At 40.3% G+C, this 26,145-nt stretch overlaps 1 protein-coding gene across 3 annotated transcripts in view; it reads left to right on the top strand.

Moving 5' to 3' along the window:
• Nucleotides 1-26,145, top strand: part of fbxo10 (F-box protein 10) — a 50,153-nt gene that overhangs the window by 17,185 nt on the left and 6,823 nt on the right. For all 3 annotated transcript variants that reach the window (XM_043719731.2, XM_043719736.2, XM_087994718.1), the window contains exons 4-9: nucleotides 9,708-9,857; nucleotides 11,759-11,895; nucleotides 14,477-14,547; nucleotides 15,478-15,630; nucleotides 21,784-22,059; nucleotides 23,800-24,110. In XM_043719731.2, coding sequence (XP_043575666.1) covers nucleotides 9,708-9,857; nucleotides 11,759-11,895; nucleotides 14,477-14,547; nucleotides 15,478-15,630; nucleotides 21,784-22,059; nucleotides 23,800-24,110 — 1,098 coding nt within the window. The remainder of the gene's footprint in view (nucleotides 1-9,707; nucleotides 9,858-11,758; nucleotides 11,896-14,476; nucleotides 14,548-15,477; nucleotides 15,631-21,783; nucleotides 22,060-23,799; nucleotides 24,111-26,145) is intronic.

Genomic DNA, 26,145 nt, shown 5'->3' with positions numbered 1-26,145 from the left:
CCCTTTTAATGAAAGCCAACACACCATATCCTTTCTTAATAACCCTATCCACTTGGGTGGCAACTTAGAGGGATCTATGCACTTGAGCACCAAGATCCTTCTATTCCTCCACACTGCCAAGAATTCTGTCTTTAATTCTATATTCAGCATTCAAGTTTGATCTTCCAAAATGCCTTGCTGAAGTCCATACATACCACATCCACTGCTCGACCTTCGTCAACCTATCTCGTCACCTCCTCAAAGAACTCAATAAGATTTGTGAGGCATGACCTGCCCCCCTCAAAGCTATGCTGACTGCCTTTAATCACCTCTATGCTTTTCCAAATAGTCGTAAATTCTGTCCCTCAGAATTCTTTCCAAAACCTTGTTGACCACAGACGTAAGACTGACTGGTCTGTATTTGCCAGAGATTTCCCTATTCCCCTTCTTGAAAAGAGGAACAATGTTCGCCTCCTTCCAGTACGACTCAAGTGGAGAGTGAGGAAGCAAAGATCTTCGCCAGCAGCTTAGCAATCTCCTTTCTCGCTACCCGGAGCAACCTAGGATAAATCTGGTCTGGCTTTGCGGACATAACAATCTTAATGTTTACCATAATTTCCAGCACATCAGCTTCATCAATCCTGATCTGTTCAAACCTGTTTCCCAGCTCCTGAAAGTTCTCATTCACAATAAAGTCCCTTTTCTTAGTGAAAACCGAAGCAAAAAACTCACTTAGGGCTTCCCTACCTGCTCAGACTCCACGCATAAGTTCCCTACACTATCACTGACCTGCCCTACCTTCTCCTTAATCATTCTCTTATTCCTCACGTATGAGTAAAATGCCTTTGGGTTCTCCCTAATCCTTTTTGCCAAGCCTTTTTCATGCCCCCTCCTGGATCTCCTCAATCCATTTCTGAGGTCCTTTCTAGCAAGCCTGTAATCCTCTAAAACTGTGCTAGATCCTTGCTACCTCCACCTTACGTAAGCTGCCTTCTTCCTTTTGACGAGAAGCTCCTCTGCTCTCGTCATCCAAGGCTTCTCAATCTTACCCCTTCTTGCCTGTCTCAGAGGAACAAATTTGTGCATCACTCGCAACAACTGCTCCTTAAACAGTCTCCATGTGTCTGTTGTGCCCTTTTTGTGGAACAATTGCTCCCAATCTGTACTTCCCAACTCCTGTCTGGTCGTGTCATAATTTCCTTTTCCCCAATGAAATATTTTCCTCTGGTAACTGCTCTTTTCCCTCTCCAAGGCTATGGTAAATGTGAGGCAGTTTGTGGTCACTGTCACCAAAGTGTACTCCCACCGTGAGATCTGACACCTGTCCTGGCTCATTGCTGAGTACCAAATCCAAAATGGCCTCTCCCCTTGTCAGCCTGTCTACATACTGAGTAGGGAAACCCTCCTGAACACACTTGACAAAAACATTTCCATCCAAACCATCTGCACTAAGGAGGTTCCAGTTAATATTGAGAAAGTTGAAGTCACCCATAATAACAACCCTGCTACATCTGCCAGCCTATGAGTTCTTCAATCTCTCTACTGCTATTAGGAGGTCTGTAGAAAACCCCCAAAGAGGTGGCTGCTCCCTTCCTGTTCCTAACTTCTACCCATACTTACTCAGGTAAACCTTCCTTGACAACCTTCGTTTCTGTAGCTGTGATGCATCCTCTGATTAGCGATGCTACACCCCCTCCTCTTTTTCCACCCTCTCTGTTCTTTTTAACTGTTCTAAACTCTGGAACATCTAGCAACCATTCCTCCCCCTGTGAAACCCACATCTGCATTATGGCCACGACATCATAGTCCCAAGTACTGATCCATGCTCTAAGTTCATCACTGTTTTTTCTGACATTCCTTGTGTTAAAGCAGACACACTTCAGCAGTGTGTACTATCTACAAGATATACTGCAGAAATTCATCAGAGATCCTCAGACAGCACCTTCCAAATCACAAACATTTCCATCTAGAAGGACAAGGGCAGCTGATACATGGGAACACCACCACCTACATGTTCCCCTTCAAGCCACTTACCTAGACATCTATCGTTGTTCCTTCAATGTTGCTGGGTCAAAATCCTGGCATTTCCTCGCTAATGTCATTGGGGGTTAATCCACTGCATGTGAACTGCAGTGGTTCAAGAATGTAGCTCACCACCTTCTTGAGGCCAAATAGGGATAGGTAAATAAATGCTGGCCAGCCAGAAATGCCCGCATCCCACTAATTCACCAGAGCCTGGGTTGTGTGGTGGCAGGCATCTCTTGTTGACAGGTTGCATCATTGGATCTGCTGCAGGACTTGGGATGATACTTGAAGTAGCACTGACAAAATGTTGCACTGTTAAGAGGCTTTTTTTTGTTATGGTCCCGCCTGGTCCCTCTTGAGTGGATTTAAGAGTGACAGCATTTGAAGAACATTGAATAGTTTTCTCCTGATGTTCTTGTCAATTTTGTCCCTTGATCAACATCGCTAAAACAAATTTTCATTTATTCTGTTGTTATTTGCGGGATAATGTGCACAAATGATTGTCAAGTTTCCTACATTTTAACAGTGACTAAATTCGAAAAGTACTTCCTTAGTATTAAAGTGCTTTTGGATTTCCTGAGGTTGTGAAAGACTGTATAAAGAAATGCGTATTTTTTCTTGCTGCGCCTTTGGGGGATCCGAGGAACAGACTATTGCACACGGGTTTTCCTCCACCAAGCTCCTGAATGGTATATTTGTTTGTAAACTCCTGAGGAGCCCACTGCTGTTTGTCAGAGGTGGCTATTCTAATGGGACACAAAGTCTAGTACGACAGTTCTGGTAATAGTGAGGTCAGTTTTCTAACAAATCTCAGGGTTCAGTACTGTGATATGCAACTGTATTCAAATTTCCCTTTATAATGTTTTTGAAAAACCATCTCAGGAACAGGAGTAGTAGATTCTAACAACTCCAGGGTTAATTACCAGTCTGTACTTCGGCTTTGGGCAAATAGTTTCTGAAGCCCAGGATTTTGTCTGTTTGATCTGTACCAAGCAAAGGTCACTATTGCTGATCCTGGAATAGCTAACATGAGGAGGTGGAAATGTGTCTACTCACATCTAGTTTTATTACATATAGAATATTGGGATATTTTAGCAAGTTTTGTATTTATGGAGAGAACTAACATGTTCACAACCTTAGGATGTCCCAAAGTACTTGACAGTCAATGAAATACTTCTGAAGGTCAATGACAGGATAATCTGTTTTCATTATGTTGGTTGTAGGAACATTATTCTCTCTGACACTAGAGAGAACTCATCATCTTTTCTTCGAATAGTTCTTTATATAAAAATTTAGATCATATGTACATTTTTAAGAAGGATTATTGTCTCATCTGAAAATATCTTTTAATGTAGCATTCCTTCAGCAGTGAAGTGTATGTGTACACTTACTGTACCTTGTTTATTTACTTACAAAGGAAAACCACAGGCACTAAACAAGCATTCTATCTCTGATGATTTTTGATGCTAGTTCAGAAGTTTTTTTCCAAATGTTGGATATGAAATGTAGCAGAGCTGCAAGTGTGTTGCTGGAAAAGCGGAGCAGATCAGGCAGTATCCAAGGAGCAGGAGAATCGACGTTTCGGGCATAAGCCCTTCAGGAATGAGGAAAGTATGTCCAGCAGGCTAAGATAAAAGGTAGGGAGGAGGGACTTAGGGGAGGGGCGTTGGAAATGCGATAGGTGGAAAGAGGTCAAGGTGAGGGTGATAGGCCGGAGTGGGGGTGGGGGCGGAGAGGTCAGGAAGAAGATTGCAGGTTAGGAAGGCGGTGCTGAGTTCGAGGGATTTGACTGAGACAAGGTGGGGGGAGGGGAAATGAGGAAACTGGAGAAATCTGAGTTCATCCCTTGTGGTTGGAGGGTTCCTAGGCGGAAGATGAGGCGCTCTTCCTCCAACCGTCGTGTTGCTATGGTCTGGCGATGGAGGAGTCCAAGGACCTGCATGTCCTTGGTGGAGTGGGAGGGGGAGTTGAAGTGTTGAGCCATGGGGTGGTTGGGTTGGTTGGTCCGGCTGTCCCAGAGGTGTTCTCTGAAACGTTCCGCAAGTAGGCGGCCTGTCTCCCCAATATAGAGGAGGCCACATTGGGTGCAGCGGATGCAGTAAATGATGTGTGTGGAGGTGCAGGTGAATTTGTGGCGGATATGGAAGTATCCCTTGGGGCCTTGGAGGGAAGTAAGGGGGGAGGTGTGGGCGCAAGTTTTGCATTTCTTGTGGTTGCAGGGGAAGGTGCCGGGAGTGGAGGTTGGGTTGGTGGAGGGTGTGGACCTGATGAGGGAGTCACGGAGGGAGTGGTCTTTTCGGAACGCTGATAGGGGAGGGGAGGGAAATATATCCCTAGTGGTGGGGTCCGTTTGGAGGTGGTGGAAATGACGGCGGATGATACGCTGTATGTGGAGGTTGGTGGGGTGGTAGGGGAGGACCAGTGGGGTTCTGTCCTGGTGGCGGTTGGAGGGGCGGGGCTCAAGGGCGGAGGAGCGGGAAGTGGAGGAGATGCGGTGGAGGGCATCGTCGATCACGTCTGGGGGGAAATTGCGGTCTTTGAAGAAGGAGGCCATCTGGGTTGTACGGTATTGGAACTGGTCCTCCTGGGAACAGATGCAGCGGAGACGAAGGAATTGGGATATGGGATGGCGTTTTTACAGGGGGCAGGGTGGGAGGATGTGTAGTCTAGGTATATTTACTATAAACCGACTGACTCCCACAGCTACCTAGACTACACCTCCTGACCCCTCTGCCCCCACCCCCACTCCGGCCTATCACCCTCACCTTGACCTCCTTCCACCTATCGCATTTCCAACACCCCTCCCCCAAGTCCCTCCTCCCTACCTTTTATCTTAGCAACACATTTTCAGCTCTGATCTCCAGCATCTGCAGTCCTCACTTTCTCCTGTGAAATGTAGCAACGAACTATTGCACAGCGGGGCACAAGATTGCATCTGTCTGTTGAATCAGCATCCATCAGCAGTTACCAATTCAAGATGAAGACTGTACTACTGACAAATAGAGTAAATTTGGATGCAGTTAGTCATGTATGAGTTGAGGAAGAGGAAAGCAAAACAGAGAATGTGAACTAGCTGGAAAAGGAATTAATGAGGATGGAAGCAATGACTTAAAAAGTTGCTTTCAAAATTCACTTGGATTAAAGACCACTAACTGGCATTAGGCTTGGTTTAAATATTCTACTTCTGCAATTGAGGCGAGGAATACAAGCCAATTGGTATGACCTAGTTTGTGAAAGAACATTGTTTCACTGGAAATTAAAGGTTTTTTACAGGCTTAAAAAAAAACAGTTGAATTCACAAGACCATTCTTGTATTTTCCAAGATAATGTTTAAAGATGAAATCTCACAATTCTTTCTTTATACCTAAAAACCTGTAGAGAAATAAACTCAACTGTCAGAAAGTTGACAGTTTCTATATATTTTGTATAACCTGGTCGTGGTGAGAATAGGCTTAAATAAATGTGTAAGAATCATTGGACCCATCAGTATATCTGCTTTAAATGAACATACGTGAAGCTGTCAGGATAACACAGTATTCAGACTAACGAGAGTTTCCTGCTGATAAAAAGGTGTTTCCTATGGGTATAACACATAGATATTCAATAATTAAATGTTGGTCTAATTCACTTGGTAACATGCATAGAACCGTGGAATCCCTACAGTGCAAATAGAGGCCCTTTGGTCCATCGAGTCTCCACAGATGCTGCCAGAACTGCTGAGTTTCTCCAGCAGTTTGTTTTTGTTTCAGATTATCAGTTATTAATAGTTCGTTATTTTTTATTTTGTTTAGTGGTTATGTAGTGATTTACCAAAGACTAACTAATCTAGAAAATGTGAATTCAAATTGTGCTAGTTTGTGAATTTGCATTAAATTATTTTAAAACTATAACACAACTAGCATCTTTAAATGTATTTATAAAGCTGTAAGGTTGTTGTAAATGCCCAACTGGTTCACTGAGGTCAAGACCTGAGTATATCATCTAACTTAAGTGCACTATACATGATGTGTCCTACAATGTCAAAAATGCCATAAAGTGGATGCAAACGTTTATGGCATTTACCATAAAAGGGAATTCTCCCAGTGTTGCAGTCAAATTCTTCCGTTTGTAACTGGTCTAATTCAGCTGTGCAACATTTTCAGAAAATCCTGAAGATGCAAAGAACAAATGCTACATTCTTTCTTTACGAGCTCTTTCCAGAACACTTGGGTTTCTGTGCTCTAGTTTTGTTTGAGTGGACCTCCTTGTTAACAGAATATATTACAGGTCATTTTTTTCAAATCCTCAATACTTCATCTTGTTCTTGACAATTTTTTCTCTCATTAGCCATTCCTCACGGTTGCGTGGCTGTTTTAATATGAACAGTACATCAAGAACTGTTAAAGTGCACACACATTGTGAATCTACGTTTGACCCTAATTTGATGCTGTCTGTGGTCTGCATCATAGCTCACTCACCTTTTGATTCAAATGTGACACTAATTGAGGTCAGCTAAAAATGTGCTAAGTATTCAAGCCAATCCTTCATACAATTCCAAGGGGTTGTATTTCCAATGGAAAGCTCTCATCTTTACAGTGTCACATTTTTATATCATTTGTAAGAGCACTCCAGTTCATCATATATTTGTAGTTATGATAGCAGCCAGTAGTCAAAAATGTGATTTGAATTATTGACTCATGGTGCTGAAAAATATAAAAGAAATTCAGCTCCTTTGAATATTGAATAAGATAATCAGACAGTTAGGGTGGACAGGGAGAGCCTTTTTCAAAGTATGGTGACGGCGAGCACAAGGGGGCATAGCTTTAAATTGAGGGGTGATAGATATAGGACAGATGTCAGAGGTAGTTTCTTTACTCAGAGTAGTAAGGGTATGGAATGCTTTGCCTGCAACGGTAGTAGATTCGCCAATTTTAAGTGCATTCAAGTCGTCATTGGACAGACATATGGACGTACATGGAATAGTGTAGGTTAGATGGGCTTCAGATTGGTATGACTAGTCGGCGCAACATCGAGGGCCGAAGGGCCTGTACTGCGCTGTAATGTTCTATGTTCTATTGAATTTCAGGACATTGGGACACCAGGAATAAGACCAGAAGTAGGTCATCTGTCCCTTTTTAAACTTGCTTTAGCATCCAATACAATCATAACTGATTTTTAGCTTCAAATTCACTTTTGTGCTCATTCCCGTATCCTTGAGACTAAAAATCTGTTGCCTCAGCCCTAAGTGTCTTCAATCATGGAACATCCACAACCATTTCTGGTCGAGAATCATAAGCAGGGTTTGGTAAATAATCTTGCATTATTTTACAATGAAATCCATCAACCACTATTTGCCCCACTCCTACTCCCTCATGTTCACATAATTAAATGTTTCTCTTAGTGACATCTGTAAGTTTCGATATTCAACTCATTTATGGTCAATGCCCTGGTACAATTCTCAGGGAGCACCACTTGCCTCATCTTGCTACAAGAATCTACCATCCTCACCTGCATGTAACTCCAGACCCACAGCAATGTGGTTGATTCCTGACTGCCCTTTGAAATGTGCTAGCAAATCACTCCTTCCAAGGGAAATCAAGGATGGGTGATAAATGCTTGCCTTGACAGCAATGTTCCCTCAGCTATGGGAGGTTCTGCACACGCTGTGCGATACATTGGCATCTTCTTGTGGCAGAGCCTGCCATGCACAGCCTGCAGCAGATCCAAATCATTAGAGGAAACACTGCTTGTCAGTGTTGCCTACGTTCTGTGAAAGAATTAGGGAAAAATACTTTGGTGAATCTGCACTGTACATCTAGCCAGGCAAATATCTTTTCTGAGGTATAGTATCCAACACTGAGAACACGATCCAAGTAGAATCTGAACAAGACTCTGTCCAACTGAATCTAACCTGTTCAAAATAAAGGTCAGCACTTTCAGTAACTTGCTTTCACTTTTTTTTTGTACCTGTATATAGACTTTTAATGATTTTGTGTCCTCTGTTTTCTTCTCGTATCTCTCCATTAAGTAGATCTTGCACTTCTCCACATTTTTCCCTCACTTCTGCTCCCTCAGAGATAAAACAGCTGAATGTGCTTCTTAGTGTCTTTTGTAAACCTAGATATAAAACTCTTCCTTTATTCAATATATTGAGCTATAATGGTGAAGAACTGATACCTCAGTACAGATCTCAGACAAAACCACTTATCACAACCTGACAAAACTCAATCTGTTTCCTTTATCCCCTACTCTTTATACCCTTCAGCCCAACTAAACATGAGTTCACATCACAAAGATTGTCTCCAATTCCATATCCTGTCATTTTTACTGAAGGCCATTCTCAAACCAAGATAAGGAATTACTGAGGTATCCAGTTCGAGAAATTTTGGATTCCCAGTTTGGAGATTCGTCCTCCACACTGTCCTTTCCACTCTACCAATATTTCCTGACGAAATTCAGTGCATAATACCTTCTTTGGCTTCAATTTTACCATTTATTGTAAAAGTAACTTCGAAATAGAATGAAAATTCAAGGCATCTGAATGTTAACTAATAGTGGCCTGAATTCTCAAATTGAATAAATTGCACATATTTACTTGACCGTAGACTTTAAAGGCATGACTTACAGTTTTGACCCAAGCTAAACCATAAAGTCAAATGCAACCAGGAGAACAGGTGATGCAGAAGGAATAGTTGAGGTTATTGGGCTGGATAATTATCTTTAGGCAATTGCAATATGGTCTGCACTGGGAACAGATCTGTTCCAGAAACATTTTAAAGTGTCATTTAAGAGATGAGTTGGTCATATTTTTATTTCACAGTGCTTACTAATATGGGATCTAACAGTAACAGCTTGGAATAGTTGTTGAAGAAATTTTAGTTCAAAGTTTTGCTGTAAAAGTGGCGGGGGATGCAATTTTTATTAACAATGTGAAGTACAAATACGCTTTGTTCGCACAATCCTCCCAGAAAAAACCCTGTACAGGGTGTTCTGGTATAATGTGCGTTTTGTCAATGCGAATTGGATATAACATGGATGCTGTTTGAATAAAGCAAACTTTCTACTGAACAGGTGTAGCGATAGTCTGTTGCGATCTTCTACAGTGTAATTTTCCATAGCGCTTTTCCACAGCGTAATTTTCTATAGCATGAGGTTGCAGAGGAACACAACTGCCACATTATAGTAGAATGACCTGTATTACATATATTAAAAACTTGCATGCAACTTTATAATGAAACTTTCTTGAGCCATGAAGTAATCAAACAAAAATTGACACCATACAAAAAGAAGTCCTTATGACAGATGACAAATAACTTGGTGAAAGAGATGGTTTAAAAGATTCTTAAAGGAGAGAGAAGGTGAGGTTCAGGGTGTTCCAGAGATTAAGGACTTTCCAGATGAAGACATGATCATCATTGGTGGGATGATGGCAAAATTGGACAAGAGTTCAAATAGAAGGAAAACAGATTTCTCTGGAGGAAGGTTGAGTCTTGTCTAAAAAAAATGGCAGCTCTGACAATGTAGTGCTCCAGGGCTGTCAAGCTAGGCTAAATTGGTGAAGTAAGAATCTAGAACCTGCCAAGTCATTTGCATGAAATGCAATTGTTTATTGAATTAATAAAGTACAAAATTAGTGGGTTGTGAACATAGATGGCTGCTATAATTCAGTATTAATCATATGCTGTGCTTTCAAAATATCTAATGGTACTGCTTCTCATTCTCAGATTATAATGATAAGGAATGAAATTAGTCAATGCAAAGCATCAGGAATCTTTTTACGATTGGCAGCAGGTGGTTTAATCGCAGACAACAACATCCACTCCAATTCTGAAGCTGGTATCGATATCCGGAAAGGAGCTAACCCTTTGATACTGGTAATTAACTTCTAATTTTGCATGGCTGTCTGTTTGCTAGCATTGATTCTCTTTTTTGGTATGAACTCTCTTTGTAACCCTTAATCACAATCATAGGAAATAAGAGGTGGAATAGGGCATTTGGCCCCTTGAGTCTTTCTGACCTTCACCTAGATCATTATTGATCTTCTACCACCATGCCATTTTCATGCATCATCTTCATATTACTTGATATCTTTAATATCTAGAAATTTATCAATCACTGTCTTGTATGATCTCAATCACTGAACCTCCAAAACTCTCTGGAGTAAAGAATTACAAATATTTACCGTTGACTCAGTTTTTAAAAAAAACTGCATCTGCTCTGTTATAAATGGCTTGTCTCTTAATTTGTGACTGTAGCCTGATTGTAGATTCCCCCAGACATGGAACATATCCTTCCTGTATCTGTCCTATGTAAGAACTTTGTGAGGTTCCATGAACAGAAATGGGACGTATCTTTTAAAAATGCCAAGAATATTTTTCCACAAACACCCATTAAATAATAGTCATGTAGATTTTCTCTTATGTAGTGCCATTATCATTTTGACACTTCTATTAATATTGCATATTACATCAGTCCCAAATTGATGTGATGAAAATCACCACCACTCTACTGGCTCTACTGATTCAACACAAATGACCGTAGGTGTTGTCCTAGTGACCAGGACCTTTTGGCACAAAATGGTCTTCAACTTGCATAAACTGGAGATCATACTGAAAAAGGTGATGAGCAATGCTGCTACAAAAAGCAAATGCTCTTCACTGACATGGGGATTAAACAGTCTTGAGACAGAATAGAGAGTGACATACTCCACCTCGTTCGTAATTGACTGTGATGGCTGCTTCTCTCCATACCAACCACATTCTTAACGTCATCATTTGTAAAAGAACTAATTTTTTATTAATCGTTCTTCCCAATCTATATGTTTGCATGTTCAATTAATTTTATTGCTGTTGCTAAGTCTCAGTATTTTTTATTAGATAACAAAGTAGGCAGGATGTTAACCAACCCATCTTAATCATACTAGTTGGAAACCTAGATCATCAAAACCGATAGAACTGTGTTGATATCAACACAACACTATATTGTGTTGGTAGAAAGTGACTTTTTCTCTTCATGAATAAAAATTGACATTGAGATTCTGTCATGATGTTAGATGCAATTGATTCACTGAAATGCAAACTCTTGTAAACCACCTGGGTATTCAGGTAAAATCATTGAATTATGATTGCGAGCTGGAACAATTGCCTAAGGTTAATTACAGTATGCTTTCACTAAACTAATGTGTAATATTTGCCTATCTATCTTCAATATACAAACACCACTTGATTGGAATAAGGCTGGTTCTGCTTAACAGTATTCCTTGACTCCAGTCTGTGAGAAGTACCCTTTCTGTATGCAGCCACCTTATCCCTAGCTACACAGACTTAGGATATGATTTGGAGGTGCCGATGTTGGATTAGGATGTACAAAGTTAAAAATCGCACAACACCAGGTTATACTCCAACAGGTTTATTTGGAAGCACTAGCTTTCGGAGCATTGCTCCTTCATCAGGTGGTTGTGGACAAGAGCAGCGCTCCGAAAGCTAGTGCTTCCAAATAAACCTGTTGGACTATAACCCGGTATTGTGTGATTTTATTTTACCTTTGAAGACTTAGGATAAAGCTGTTGGGAGTGGAGAAAGAGAAATATTCATGCCTGTATGGGTCAGCTACTCAGACCAGAATAATATCTGAGTTATTTTGTAATGGCTTAATAATGTATTCAGTTTGAGTCTGAATCTTCAGAAAAAGCAGTAGCTGTTGTGTGGCATTGATCATGGTGCTTAAACAGCAATACTCAAATGTGGTACTTCCCTCTTGTTATTTTGCTGGGCAGTGCAACCAGATTCACAGTGGCCATCGCTCAGGAATTGTTGTGCTCGGGAATGGAAAAGGAATCATTCGCAGTAATCGGATCTATGGAAATAAAGAAGCTGGCATCTACATTTTGTATAATGGAAACCCTGTGGTGAGGTGAATACTCCAGTAACCTGTCTCACTTGCAGCTTCTGTCATTTTTGGTTCTAATCTGTCAGGCACAGCAGCGACTCCCTGGGGTTTTGTGTAATGCCTGACTGAGCAACAAAGATATTTGCATGACCTGCAGTCTTTTTAAATACGTTTGTATTTTGATGCTTACCACCTGAGGTGTAACTAGGCAATACACCATGTTTTTTTAAGAGTAATTGCTGAATTTGGAAAACAGCTACATTACCTCTTGAGTGTATATCATGAATAGTTAAATGTAATCACTTCTTCATTAAAAAGTAACAATGGAAAAAGGTACGTTATACATTCAGAAAGTCTAGGAGCCTTGATATCAGCCATTCAACTGAGCTTGGTTTCAAAGCATTGATTTTATTTTTTGAAAATATAGTATGGAATTTCTAAGTCTAACTTAAACACTCTAGCCAGGATTTTCCAATAGTGTCATAGAGATGTAGTGTGGAAAGAGACCCTGTGGTCGAACTCGTCCATGCTGACCAGATATGCTAACGTACTCTTGTCCCATTTGCCAGCACTTGGCCCATATCTCTCAACCCTTCATATTCATACATCCATCCAGATGCCTTTTAAATGTTGTAGTTGTACCAGCTTCCACTACTTCCTCTGGCAGCTCATTCCATACATGTACCACCCTCTGCGTGAAAAGGTTGCTCCTTGGGTCCCTTTTATATCTTTCCCCTTTCATCTTAAACCTATGGCCACTAGTTCTGGACTCCCCTAGCCTAGGGAGAAGACTTTGTCCAAAGACTTTGTTTTTGGAATGTAGATTGGAGTTCTCCATTGGCATCCTGTGAAATGCCCCATTGTAGCAGATTCAAAGTATCCATTTAGTTTGGAGGGTTCAGCTTATACTCAGTAAATACTTATTCAGTATACGTTAGTTTATTAAATACCTAGTCTAACCCCTGAGTAACGTCTAAACTGAGCTACAACTTCCCTCTCAAACCTTCGTTTGCACTTCTCTTAGAGCTCTTACACTCCTCAGATCTCAGACGCAACACCGCCCCCCAACTCCCAGAGCAGATGTTCCCCGGAAACCAGATTTATTACCCCCACTCTGAACCTGTGATCCCCTTGCCCAATCCAGGCCAACATCTCTGTACTCCTGAGACGTTAAGGGGTTAATTTGTTCTGTTGACCCTCAAGAAATTGGATGTCACAGGGATAGGATGGTATGTTTCTTTGGCTTGCAGGTACAATGTAAAAAAAAATTACATTGTCATCTCCTATTCAGAATCAATAAGAACATTGCAGTTAAAATTCTGACCACTCCCTGTAGTTTAAGAAAAACAATTTATACCAGATTTTGCCATTAAGGGATGATTTACATTACATTGTTTCTGGAGATAATCAGGTCACTGCATTGTGTTTTATGTGTGGGGGGAGTGGCTGTGGTTTGTCTTGTGGGCATTACTCACAAGGTGTAAAGATCTTGTATAAAGGAAGGACTGTTCCTTTGTTCAGAGAGCTTCTCTTGACATGCTTCGCTTCGCCGATCCAGAACAGCACCTCCTTTCTGACCAATATCCCATTTACCTTGCTTACGGATCCGACACCCCTACCTTGCCAGCAGCCCCAATCCTTCCCCACCCTCCATGACCTGCTCTAAACTCTCCATTGTTTTCATTGGTTCCTTACTGCCTTGTGCCTGGCACCCTACCTTGCTGGTGCCCCACCCAACTCCCACCCTAACCTCACATTTACAAGCACTCTATGTTTAATTGCCACTCCTCAGAGAATTTGGCCCAATGCATTTATTTTCAAAAATCCATTATAAATGACTGGTTCTGATTTAAAAATTCACCATTAAACAGATACACTGTGTTTGTCAGTTTTAGCCTGACCTTTAGGTTATAAAGGTGTTGGTGATTAGGCAATTAACATCTTCATGGTACTTCAAGTAGATGGTTTAGACCCAAAATTACCATAGCCAAAGCTTTTGGCTGATGGTACTGGGGCTTGACTCCGTGATGGCATTCCTGCCTTTTGAATCAGAAGGTGGTTTGCTCAAGTCCCATTTCAGAGATTTGAGCACAGAATGCAAACTGACACTTTATTGTGGTATTGAGGGAGTGTTACATGCTGTGCTGTCTTTCGGAGGAGACATTAAGCCTGGTCCTGTCTTGTGTCTCAGGTATCCCTGGTTAATTTCTGCATCTCAATCAATACCACTTAAAAACAGATTGGTCACTTATTTAATTGCTCTTTGCACTTTTTAGCACAAATTGGGTGCCAACATTTTCTCTGTTCCGAAACTGATCACACATCAAGAGTACTTCACGGAGTGGCATATTGACCTCCTGAAAGATCTTAAATTTATATAGAATCTTTCTTCACTCTCTAAAAGTGCTGAGTGTCATTGGTATGAATGTGAAAGAGGAGAAACATCTAAAGGAGAATATGATAGGGGTTAAGGTTGGAGCCCTGGGATGTACCAGCAGTAACTGTGCTTGTGTGGTCTGATTTTCCCCTCTTTAACCACCCTCAATCAAGACAGTAATTTTTCCTGGAGCAATGCATTACCAGTTGATAATGTGTCTCTTCACAGTGGGAATCACATCTACCAAGGACTTGCCGCAGGTGTTGCAGTGAATGAAAATGGAAGGGGCCAAATATTAGGTCAGTTTGTAGCTTCACGCCATGAAAAATACTGGATATTTTAATATAAGTTAAATATTTGATGAATCTATACTTGTCTTGCTGTTCTATATTTTATCCAAGACTCCAGCACACACTTTCTTTTAAGAAACTGATGGAGAGTGTATTTTTTATTGTATCTTGTTTGTATAACCTCCGCAATGTATGATTTACCTGCTGTATTTGAACAAGGTGTACCTTTTGGTTCTACTTAAATGTTCCCAACTTCTCAAAAAAAAACTGCATCCATCAGGTTAAATATCACTTCTCCAAACTTTGTCCACATGCAGTACACAATTTTTAGCTGTGTTCTTGGTTTGATCAAATAATTGGAGTTTGAAGCAATTCTATTCCTGGAAAAGATAAAATAATTGGGTGGGGGTCAGATGGTGGAGATCATCTTTAACTATTCCCTGTTGCCAGGGTAAATGTGCAGGTTAGGGTGAGATTGGGCTCTGTTCTGATGCTTCTTGCGCTGATGTATTACTGGTGACATTCACTGTTTACATGCACAAATAAGAATTAATTAGAACAGCTGAAAGAAGCAGGTCTAAGTATTGGTCTATGCTATTAGAAAAGGAGAGAAATGTTGGCAAAAAGAAAATGATAGAGTTACTGAAACATTCATGAGTCTTGGAAATGGTACACTTCAGTATTGTACAGGTAGCCACACAATTGAACACTTTCTCATTTCTTACTGAGTTTAATGTCCATCATACTTTGATGCACTAGTAAATTCTACCAAGCTCGAAGCCCTACCCATGGAAATGGCTAAACACTGCCAGTTCCACCAAAAATCCCACTGCTTCAGTTATTGGGTGATGGACAGTAAAATCCTTTACAACACTTAGTGATTTTCAGTTCAAAAAGTTTTAATGCTGTCCTATTACATGCATCTTGTTTCAATTCTAGAAAATATTATACGTGAGAATCATTGGGGAGGTGCAGACATTCGGCGAGGAGGAGATCCTGTTCTGCGAAAGAATCTTATCTGTTACGGTTATTCAGATGGTGTTGTTGTGGGCGAGCGAGGGAAAGGCTTAATAGAAGGAAATACCATTTATGGTAAGGGTTCAGTGGAATACATTTCAGCTCATCTTGTAAATTTCTGTGCCTTGTGTTAAGAAATGTCAAAAGGAGATTTTTCTTCTTTGCTATACTAGCCTGAGTGCAGTTTGTTTGATTATGAATTAAAATGTCCAATTAATGATTTGACAAAGCTTTTCATTTATGTTGGAAAGGATTTCTAGATGTCAAATTAGAATTCTGTAAATTCTACAACACAAACTGGCTAATTGGGCCAGCCAACCTATGCCAAAATGTATACTCCATACTACTTTCATTATCCATCACCAATAAACCAAAATGTTGAAATAGTCATTTTACAAAATGCAATATTCTCTTTGCATTGATTTGTTATAACCTCTTCTGGGGCGTCTCCATCATGGAATAGTTTCTGGTTATTTTACTATAGAAGGTGCTCCAGGCCCACCGAAGGACTGAATGGTATTGAAGTAAATTGGTTCAAAGGCATCAAGGGGTCTTGGTGAACACAATGTTCAGCATGCCCTTCCAGTCTGAAGCTGCAACCAATGAAGCCCAATAGGACATTAAACTGCAACAATTTGTAAAACTGTTTTAAAAAGAAAGTCAGGAGTTCCTTGGTCAGATGGCATCTCGAGCACCGTGTCATCAGAGAAACAGACATTCAATCTATGATGGAATGTATAGAAGAGCCAATAGGCTGCCAGCCCCTACCCTAGTATTAAAGATGTTGGATACAGAGAAGCGAAATTTTGGCTTTTCAGTCTGGAACGGAGGTGCTTGAGAGTTGACTTTGTAGAAGTCTTCTGTGGGCGGCGCAGTGGCACAGTGGTTCGCATTGCTGCCTCACAGCGCCGGAGACCCGGGTTCAATTCCCGCCGGAGACCCGGGTTCAACTCCTGTGTGGAGTTTGCACATTCTCCCCGTGTTTGCGTGGGTTTCCTCCGGGTGCTTCGGTTCCTCCCACAGTCCTAAGATGTGCAGGTCAGGGTGAATTGGCCATGCTAAATTGCCGTAGTGTTAGGTAAGGGGTAAATGTAGGGGTATGGGTGGGTTGTGCTTCGGCGGGTCGGTGTGGACTTGTTGGGCCGAAGGGCCTGTTTCCACACTGTAATCTAATCTAATCTAATCTAAAAACTTTGCATGAGCAGGTCATTTGGAGAAATGTTATTAAATAATCAGTCAGAAAATAGGTCCTAAAGTTCAAACTAATAAAAGACAAATCTGATGTTAGGAAGTTCTTTTGTACAGAGAATTATCAACACTTTTGAATGGGCTTAGAGCAATGAAAGTGTAAATACTTGGATCATTTAAGAAACAGCTGGATGTTCTGATTTGGAGGGTTCAAAGTGAAATGGATTTATATTTTTAAAGGAATATAAGTACAGGGCTATGAGCAAAGAACAGATGAATAGCTCTTTCAAAGACTCCACATTGATACAATGGGCAAATTATTTGCTTCTGTGCTTTAAGATTCAATGACATCTTGTGATCAGTGGTGTTCCACAGGGATCAGTATTGAGTCCACTTCTGTTTGTCATTTATATTAATGATTTGGATGAGAATTTAGGAGACATGGTTAGTAGGTTTGTAGATGACACCAAAATTGGTGGTATAGTGGACAGTGAAGAAGGTTGTCTAAGATTACAAAGAAATACTGATCAATTGGGCCAATGGGCTGAGAAGTGTCAGATGGAGTTTAATTTGGATAAATGCAAGATATTATCAAACGAACAAGGTCTGAACTTCTTCAATTAATAGTAGGGCCCTGTTAATGTTGTAGAACGGAGTCCTAGGGTTTCAGGTACATATTTTTGAAGTTGTACCACAGGAAGACAGGGTGGTTAAGAAGGCATTTTGCACACTTGCCTTTATTGCTCAGACCTTTGAGTATAAGAGTTGGGAAGACATGTTGAGCTTGTACAGGATGTTGGTGAGGCCTCTTCAGGAATACTGTATGCAGTTCTGGTTGTCCTGCTAATAAAACCGATATTATTAAATTGGATAGGGTTCAGAAGAGACTTACCAGGATGTTGCTGGGAATGTGTGGTCTGTTATAGAGAGAGGCTGGAAAGACTGGGACTTCTTTCACTAGAGCATATGATGTTGAGAAGTGATCTTTATAGAGGTTTATAACATCACGACTGGCATAGATAAGGTGAATACCAAAGGTCTTTTCCCCTAGGATGGGGAGTTCAAAATTATGGGGCATACTGTTAAGATGAGAGGAGAAAGATTTACAAAGGACATGAGGGGCAACCGTTTTACACAGTGGTTAGTGTGTGGAATGAACTGCCAGAGGAAGTGGTGGATGCAAATACAGTTACAATGTTTAGAAACATTTGGATAGGTACATGAACAGGAAAGATTTGGTGGGATATAGGCCAAATGCAGGATGAAGGGCTGATGCCCAAAATGTCAATTGTCCTGCTCCTCGGATGCACCCTCACCGCCTGTGTTTTTCCAGCGCCATGCTTTTCGATTCCATTGGCCAAAAGCCAGTTGGTGGGACTAACTTAGTTTGGGAATGTGGTTGGTGTGGACTAGTTCGACCAAAGGGTCTGTACCATGCTGTATAACTCTGAGAGAAAGTGAGGGCTGCAGATGCTGGAGATCAGAGCTGAAAATGTGTTGCTGGAAAATAACTCTGATATCAGGCTGTTTGAGAAGTTTCCCTAAGATGTTAAGGTTTACTTAACTCTCTTTTATCTGGTGAACATTAAAAGTAGCTTCTTGAGTTTCTTATTTGACTTATTTAAATTTACTAACTGAATGGGAATTTGCTAATGAATTCGCTCGATCTTGATTGTATCCTCTTTTGATCATTGCACTGCTTTTCTGTACATGACAGCTGAACATTCGAGAAACAGGTCATTCATTCACAGTGACTTCATATAAACAGTCCCACTGCAATTGGTTTAAGAAAACAAAAAATTGCCCTGCAAAATTCCATAGCTGTGATGCGAATACTGTGTAGTTAATCTCACTGATTTGGTTTGCATGGTTGCCAAATGAGCCTGCTTTGTTAACATTCTCCTTCACAGGCATGACAAGGCCAGAGTGGGAAATTAACCTTTTACACTTGGAGTTTATAATTATTCTGGATAAAATCTGATCATATTTGACCACTTGTGTCCAATTTACTTTGATCAAGGAATCTGATACTTCAGTAGATTTTTTTTTGCATTAGATTTGTTTGCAATTTTATTGATGATTTACAGTTAAATTGGAATTTGGTCCCCCAATCAATCTTTTCCATTGAAAATTACTATTCTTAATATATCTGTTTTATCGTATAACAATGTGCCAAATCTAGTGTTTATCATGCCTTGTTCTGTGTTCTATATTGTTGGAAGGATATAGAGAAGGTACAAAAAAAGTCATAAGATTGACACGTTTATAACTCGGGAGAAAGTGAGGACAGCCGATGCTGGAGATCAAAGTCAAGAGTGTAGTGCTGGAAAAGCACAACAGGTCAGGCAGCATCCGAGGATCAGGAGAGTCAATATTTCAGGCAAAAGCCCTTCATCAGGAAGGAACACAATTCAATTTTATCAGGAAAGATTGAATAGTTTCTCTTTCTCCTGAAACAAGCAGCCTGAAGAGCAGACTTGTTTGAGACCTTTAAACCTTTAATGTACGACCTTAACTAATAAATCCAGAATAGAATTCAGGAGAAACTTTATTTAATGTGAGTTGAAAATGTGATTTTGAGAAGATTTCCACCTCCAGTTGAGGTTCAGGTTGTAAGTTTGCTCGCTGAGCTGGTGTTTGTTCTCAAACGTTTTGTCACCATGCTAGGTTACATCATCAGTGAGCCTCCAATGAAGCTTCAATGATGGAGGCTCACTGATGATGTTACCTAGCATGGTGACAAAACGTTTGAGAACAAACCTACCAGCTTAGTGAGCAAACTTACAACCTGAGTTGAAATGTAGAACCTACAATAACAAGGAATAGTTGAGATACACTTGAGGGGAAAGCTACAAAAATGTACATGGCAGCCCCTATTTGAATTAATAATGTAGTGATATGTGAATATTTAACAGAATCATAATATTGTGACATTGTGTAGAATTTGAAAGGAAGAAACTTGGTGCAATTAAGATTCTAGATTTAGGTGAGGTTGACTTCAGTGGGATGAGACAGTCTATGCAGCTGTAAACCAGGCAAATTGGCTCAAAAAGGAACTAAATACAACACAGAATCACAAAAGGCAAGAGTTTTACTTGCTAAAAAGGCAACAATTAACATCTGAAGAGCTAACAGTCACCATAGACTAGTTAAAAAGCATTGGAAAAGAAAAGCATAGATCCGAACAAATGGGAGAAGTACCAAGAGTGGGAAAGGTTGCCAAAGCACATTGTAAGAACTACAAAAAAGAACATGCAGTGAAATTGGCACAGGTTATTGAAATCAATACACACCTAATTTAAGTTAAAAATCACACAACACCAGGTTATAGTCCAACAGGTTTAATTGGAGACACTAGCTTTGGGAGCGACGCTCCTTCATCAGGTGATTGTGATGAATCATCTGATGAAGGAGCGTCGCTCCGAAAGCTAGTGTGCTTCCAATTAAACCTGTTGGACTATAACCTGGTGTTGTGTGATTTTTAACTTTGTACACCCCAGTCCAACGCCGGCATCTCCGAATCACACCTAATTTAAATTATTATTGGGGAAAGAGGGAAGCCAGCGGCAGTAGGCCCCTTAAATTGATATTGCTGATGTCATTAATGAAAATAAAGAAATGGCAAACATGCTAAATAATTTTTGCTTCAGTAATTCCAGGAGAGGAAGAGGTTAGCATGTCCGACATCTCATTGAAACTGCTATTAACGACGGAAAAAAATGTTAGCAAGATAACTGCTGTGAGAGGAGCAAAAAAAAAACTCGAGGTACTTAAAAAGCCATAAATCCCAAAGTATACAGTTTTCACTCCAGGATTTCAAAGGCAAGAGGTGAAAATGTTACATTGGATAGTGATTGTGCAGTGTAGATTAACCAGAATTGTATGTGAAATCCAAGAAATATATTACAAGAAAGAGGGTGCAAACTTGAGTTGTAGTTCCTGCAATTTAAAATATTAAGGGTGGTTTGATTGACATTTTCAAGATATTAAGAGGAACAGAAGGATACGTGGAGAGAAGCTAATTCTAGTTGGGGAGACTAGGCCTAAAGAACATTGTTTGTTTGTTTGTTTGTTTGTTTGTTTGTTTTCTTAAAAAAAAAATTAGAGCCAATGCTTTCAGACTTGAAACGAGGAAATAGTTGTTCACATTAAGGGTGATAGAAGTGTAGAAAGGACTACAGATGCAAGATGAGCTCTTCTCTTTCAATCTCAAGATTTAAAATCATTTTGGGTTAGCAAAGGTATCAAGGAGTGTGGGACAATGGGTGGTATGTAGTTAGACACAAATACGACTCAAGGGGCTAAGTGGCTTACTCCTTCCTGTCTGTCTGAATAGAGGAAATGCTCCTAAGGTTATACAAAGAGGAGAGGGAGAAGGTTTATTTACCTGCATCTCCTAAAGTTGCCACAGCGACAAGTATGATCTTCGATTCCACTCCCAAACAGTACCAGGGTAACTGCTATTAGCAAAAGGCCGTTGGTAAGGGTCATTTCAATCTCAAGAGAGCATAGTTTTAGGGTAAGGGGCAGGAGATTCAGGGGGGATTTGTGGCAAAAACTTTTTCTCTCAGTTGGTGGTGGGAATCTGGAATGCCTGGAAAGGTAGTGGAGGCTGGAAACCATACAACCTTTTAAAAAATGTGGATGAACAATTTAAATATCATAACATTGAAGGATATGAGACAAGTGCAGGAAATTTGGGGTTAGCGCACCTTTAGTGGTCGTTATGTTGGTGCAGACTCGATGGGCCAAAGGGCCTTTTCTGCACTGTATGAGGCTATATCCGTGCAAGTTGGATCAGTCTCAAATAATGTGGCAGTATTCACTGTCCAACCTCCCACATGAACATCAGTTATTAGACATTGTCCAGGAGTGTGGTTACTGATGGAACTGTACACCCATGTGGATTAAATGTTTGTGGAAAAGACAGGGGAAAGAAAAGACTAAAAATCTGATAGGACAGATTAATTCTGAATTAGGGCGTTCTGAGATCTGAATTCCAATTGAAGAAATTAATTTAATTTGTAAATATTTGTGCAGGCAACAAGGGTTGTGGTGTGTGGGTCATGTCCTCTAGTCTCCCCCACATTGCCAATAACCAAATCAGCCGCAACAACATCTATGGAGTGGCTGTCTTCTGTCGTAAAGATGATGTAAATGACTACCTCAACAATCAAGGAGGCGATGAAAATTTCAATGACGAGGGGGAGATCATCAACTGGGAAAATGACTTTGACAGTGATGAAGAGCGATACACATCACACAAACCAATCACTGTGGCGTTGATTGAGTTTAACAACATCAATCATAACGGTGGTAAGTAAGCAACCAAAGGTTATAGCAACATGAGACCTTTTGAGCTGAGTGACTAGTCTGTGCTGTTAATTCTGTTTGTTGTTATGCTGAATTAGACATCAGTTTTTCTTTGGCTTTTTCTCTTCCTTAAATGAAGATAAAGCCTTTGGTTAAGCACATACACAACCGCTAACACATCTCCCATTTGCTGTCCAGTTTTATTGAAGGATGGGCTCAGTATCAGGCTCGGGACACTATATCATGCAAAACATACTGTGGGGTAATTTTTTGCCTGCTGGTGTGCTCCAAAATTAACCATGTCCTTTGCCACGACATTTCAGTACCACTGGCATCTTCCCAGCAATGTGGAACATTTCCCAGTGTGACCTGTTCACATGGGGTGTTAAATGTGTCTTGCCCTAGCAGTCTACTCCTGGTCATCAGCAAAATAATAAATAGGATTGGCTACAGTGCTGTCAAATGGGACTCCTATCACAATAGATTGTTCACTGGCTTATTGTTTGGGTTCTGTGAGGGAGGGACACTTTTCAGAAATACTAAAATAAATAAACCAATAATATCCATTGTTCAAAATTCCCACCCTCGCCACCATTGCATATTTTATTAACTATCATTTCTAATAACTTCAATTAGCCCTGTAATATGTTAACACTGTGGGGAAAATTTCAGAAGTAGTCCACTTCCTTGATTATTCACAATTTCTAGCTGGTGTAGGAAACATAATTGCACAGAGAATGAAAAAATGCATGCAAGTGAAAAGTGAAAGTTTGAAGAATAAAATTCAGTTTCAATGTAGAACAGGTGGTGGCAGATGATTTGCCCATTGTACACCCCATTCCAAAATCTTTGCATTTGAGTGGGTGTATAATTGGAGTCAAATTGCTGCCTTTGTTTCAACTCCTGGCAGAGGTAGAATATCCCTTTTGTCTTCCACTCCACCAACCCTCACAACAACAGTTAAAGGAAAGTTCTACAACCAGCATGATAGAAATTCTGAAAGATTTTTCAAAGGGTCATCTCAACAGTTAGTGGTTTTTGTCAAGGCTTAAAGTGCGGAGGATTAGGGAATGGTAGTAATAGGAAACCTCCTATTTGATTGACAGTACGAATTGCTGTCTAGATTGTTTTTATCTCTCTCAAGCTGACTGCTGTAAAAGCCAAATGTTTCCCTGCATTATTCTGCAGTGATTGTGTAATATTCTCCATACATTAACCTGCTCCAGCAGTATGTTCTTCATGCTTTTGTTCTCAATGCTCACTGCACAAACAAGGCTAATGCAAATCTGATTAGTCTTTCTGTCCTAAACATTGTGTCATTTGAAATTAAGACTGATTAAATTCCTTTGGTTAGGGTTATCAAATATTAAGGATCAAAGATGAATAATGGAGGTCAGCTATAGTCTTAAAGAATAGCAGAACAGGTTTATTCTTATTCCTCTGGGGACAGGGTGCTGACTAGACCACATTTATTGCCTAACTCTGGTTGTCCTATGAAAGTGTGATCTACCCCTTGAACTTCTGCAATCTTTGCGGTAAAAATGGTGCCCCTAAAATGACATAATTGGAATTACGAGATCGCAATTCAGCCATAATATAATTTTGTTGGTTATAGAAGGGATTATTGCTTGCTATTCCAGCCTGCACAGTCATCACTCTTGCAGTTTCATGTGCCAACTGATATCCATTTCAAGGTTTGCATAAAGATATCCCACTTTCTTCCCTCTGATTTCTTTTCACCAGCTGCTGGACTCTACATAAAAAGCAGTGAGACGCTCAACATAATAGCCAATGCAGTCCATGCCAACCATGACAATGGGATTGCTGTTTATCAGAGCAGTCAATTCACCCACATCACAAACAACAGCATCACCTGCAATAGTGTAGGTGGAGTTCTTGTAGAAGCAGGATGCAAAGTTGAACTTCGGGGGAATGGTATCTATGACAACAGCAGCCATGGTGTTACCTCAAAGGGAGAAGGGACTGTCTTGGAGAATGACATCCTGGGAAATCATGGATATGGTCTACAGCTACTTGAGAATGCAGACATGAAGGTGGGTTCTGCATCAGAATTTTGAAAGGTCTCTCGTGATGTTTGAGGGCCAGACCATTATTTTGATGAATGTAGAGTTGTGGTATTTTGTATTTGTGACACTAACCTTTGTCGCATTGTGATCTCAGCTCACCATTTTTTTAGCGAGTTTTGAGAAGATTTGTAGCTCAGGTTGAGGTTCTGGATGCAGATTTGCTTGCTGAGCTGGAAGGTTCATTTCCAGACTTTTCATCACCCCTACTAGGTAACATCTTCAGTGGGCCTCCAGGCTGTACATGATTCCTGCTTTTATTTATATGTTTGGGTTTCTATAAGTGTAGCCATTGATATAACAGATACTACTGCTCAGTCTTTATATAACAATGTTCAAGTCCGTCTCTGCCCAAAGTGGTTAGTCTTCTGATCAGCAAAGAGCATGGTCTCCTGTAATGATTACATATGCTACCCCTGCCAAACTCATCCACTCTGAGAGAAAATGACATTCTGCGTATAGATTCTGTGTACCAGCAATTGAAATTTAACCACTTCCAACTTAAACCTATTGCTGTCATTTTAAAATGGCAGCAGCATTTATAATAAACGGGCTTTACTCACAGGCTCTGGATCAGTGGTGCTGGAAGAGCACAGCAATTCAGGCAGCATCCGACGAGCAGCAAAATCGTCGATTTTGCTGCTCGTCGAATGCTGCCTGAATTGCTGTGCTCTTCCAGCACCACTGATCCAGAATCTGGTTTCCAGCATCTGCAGTCATTGTTTTTACCTTACTCACAGGCTGACTGTTCTCCGGACTGAATCCAGACATTCCTACAAGAGAGACTTCAGTTGTAATAAAGCAAAATTTTGGAGACGCTGGAAATCTGAAATAAAAACAAAGTACTGGAATATACTCTGGTTAGCTCGCATCTGTGGAGAGAGAAGCAAAGATAATGTATTCAGTCAAATATAACTCTTCATTAGTTCTCAGTTCTGAAGAAGTCACATCTGACTCAAAATATGACTTTATTTTTCTCTATCCACAGACTTGAGTTGTGTTTTTCTGTGACCAAGCTGTCACTAAGAGATTCATCTCTTAGTTGAGCTGGTCTTCCCACTTGCTAGGGAGCTTTCTGTGTCACGTTTTTCAAGTGTACTTGTTTGACAATACTGTTTATATGTCATAAGAATTGTTGCTGCAGTAACACTGATTCTACAGCCTTACAATAAATCCAGAGGACAGTCATCTACTTTTACTGACTATAGTAGATGAGGTCAAGGCTTCTACTTTCCAAATCTTTTATATATTATAAACTTTTCTTGATTTCAAGATAGAAGGGTAGGAACAGCTTGCATATTTTTGGTACTTTGTACAACTTCTGGTTGTCTCGAAGTGCCTCACAACCAATTCAAGAACAGCTTCTTTCCTGCTGTTACTAGACTTCTGAATGGACCTCACATTTAAAATTTGAATGTTAATCTTACTCTCTGTGCACCTTCTCTTAGCCGTAACATTGTATTCCTTGCTCTGTTCTTTTACCGTAATGCACAATGTATGGTATGAGCTGCCTTGTATGCAAAACAAAATTTTTCACTGTACCTAGTTCCCTGTGACAATAATAAATCAAATCAATTAAGTACTTTATTGAAGTGTATTCACTTGATGTGATGATGTAAAAAGATGTCAGCCAATTTGGACACAGCGAAGTCCAACAAACAGCAATGAAACAAAAATAATCACATATTCTGTTTTATTAATTTTGGCTAAACAGTTGGTTAAAACACGAGGACAACTCTCCTGCCCATCTTTGAACAGTGCAGAAAGATTCCCAACAGGGTAGGCAGGACCTGGGTGAGCAGCTCATTGTCGAGACAATTCATAGAGTACGGCAGGCTTGAATCCACTACTGACACAATGCTATCCTAAACCATGACCTACCAGCTCAGAGGCAAGAGTGCTATCACTGAACCATGGCTGACACCTTAGAATTTATGTAGAAATGTAGCAACTATTCAATAAGTTTAAAAAAAAAAAAAATTCCATGTGATATTACAGCCAAATT

This window comes from Chiloscyllium plagiosum, unplaced genomic scaffold, assembly GCF_037043375.1.
Source record: "Chiloscyllium plagiosum isolate Xiang-an unplaced genomic scaffold, Cpla_swu_hap1 HiC_scaffold_2, whole genome shotgun sequence".
NCBI lineage: Eukaryota > Metazoa > Chordata > Chondrichthyes > Orectolobiformes > Hemiscylliidae > Chiloscyllium > Chiloscyllium plagiosum.
This window is presented reverse-complemented; position numbering and strand designations above follow the sequence as displayed.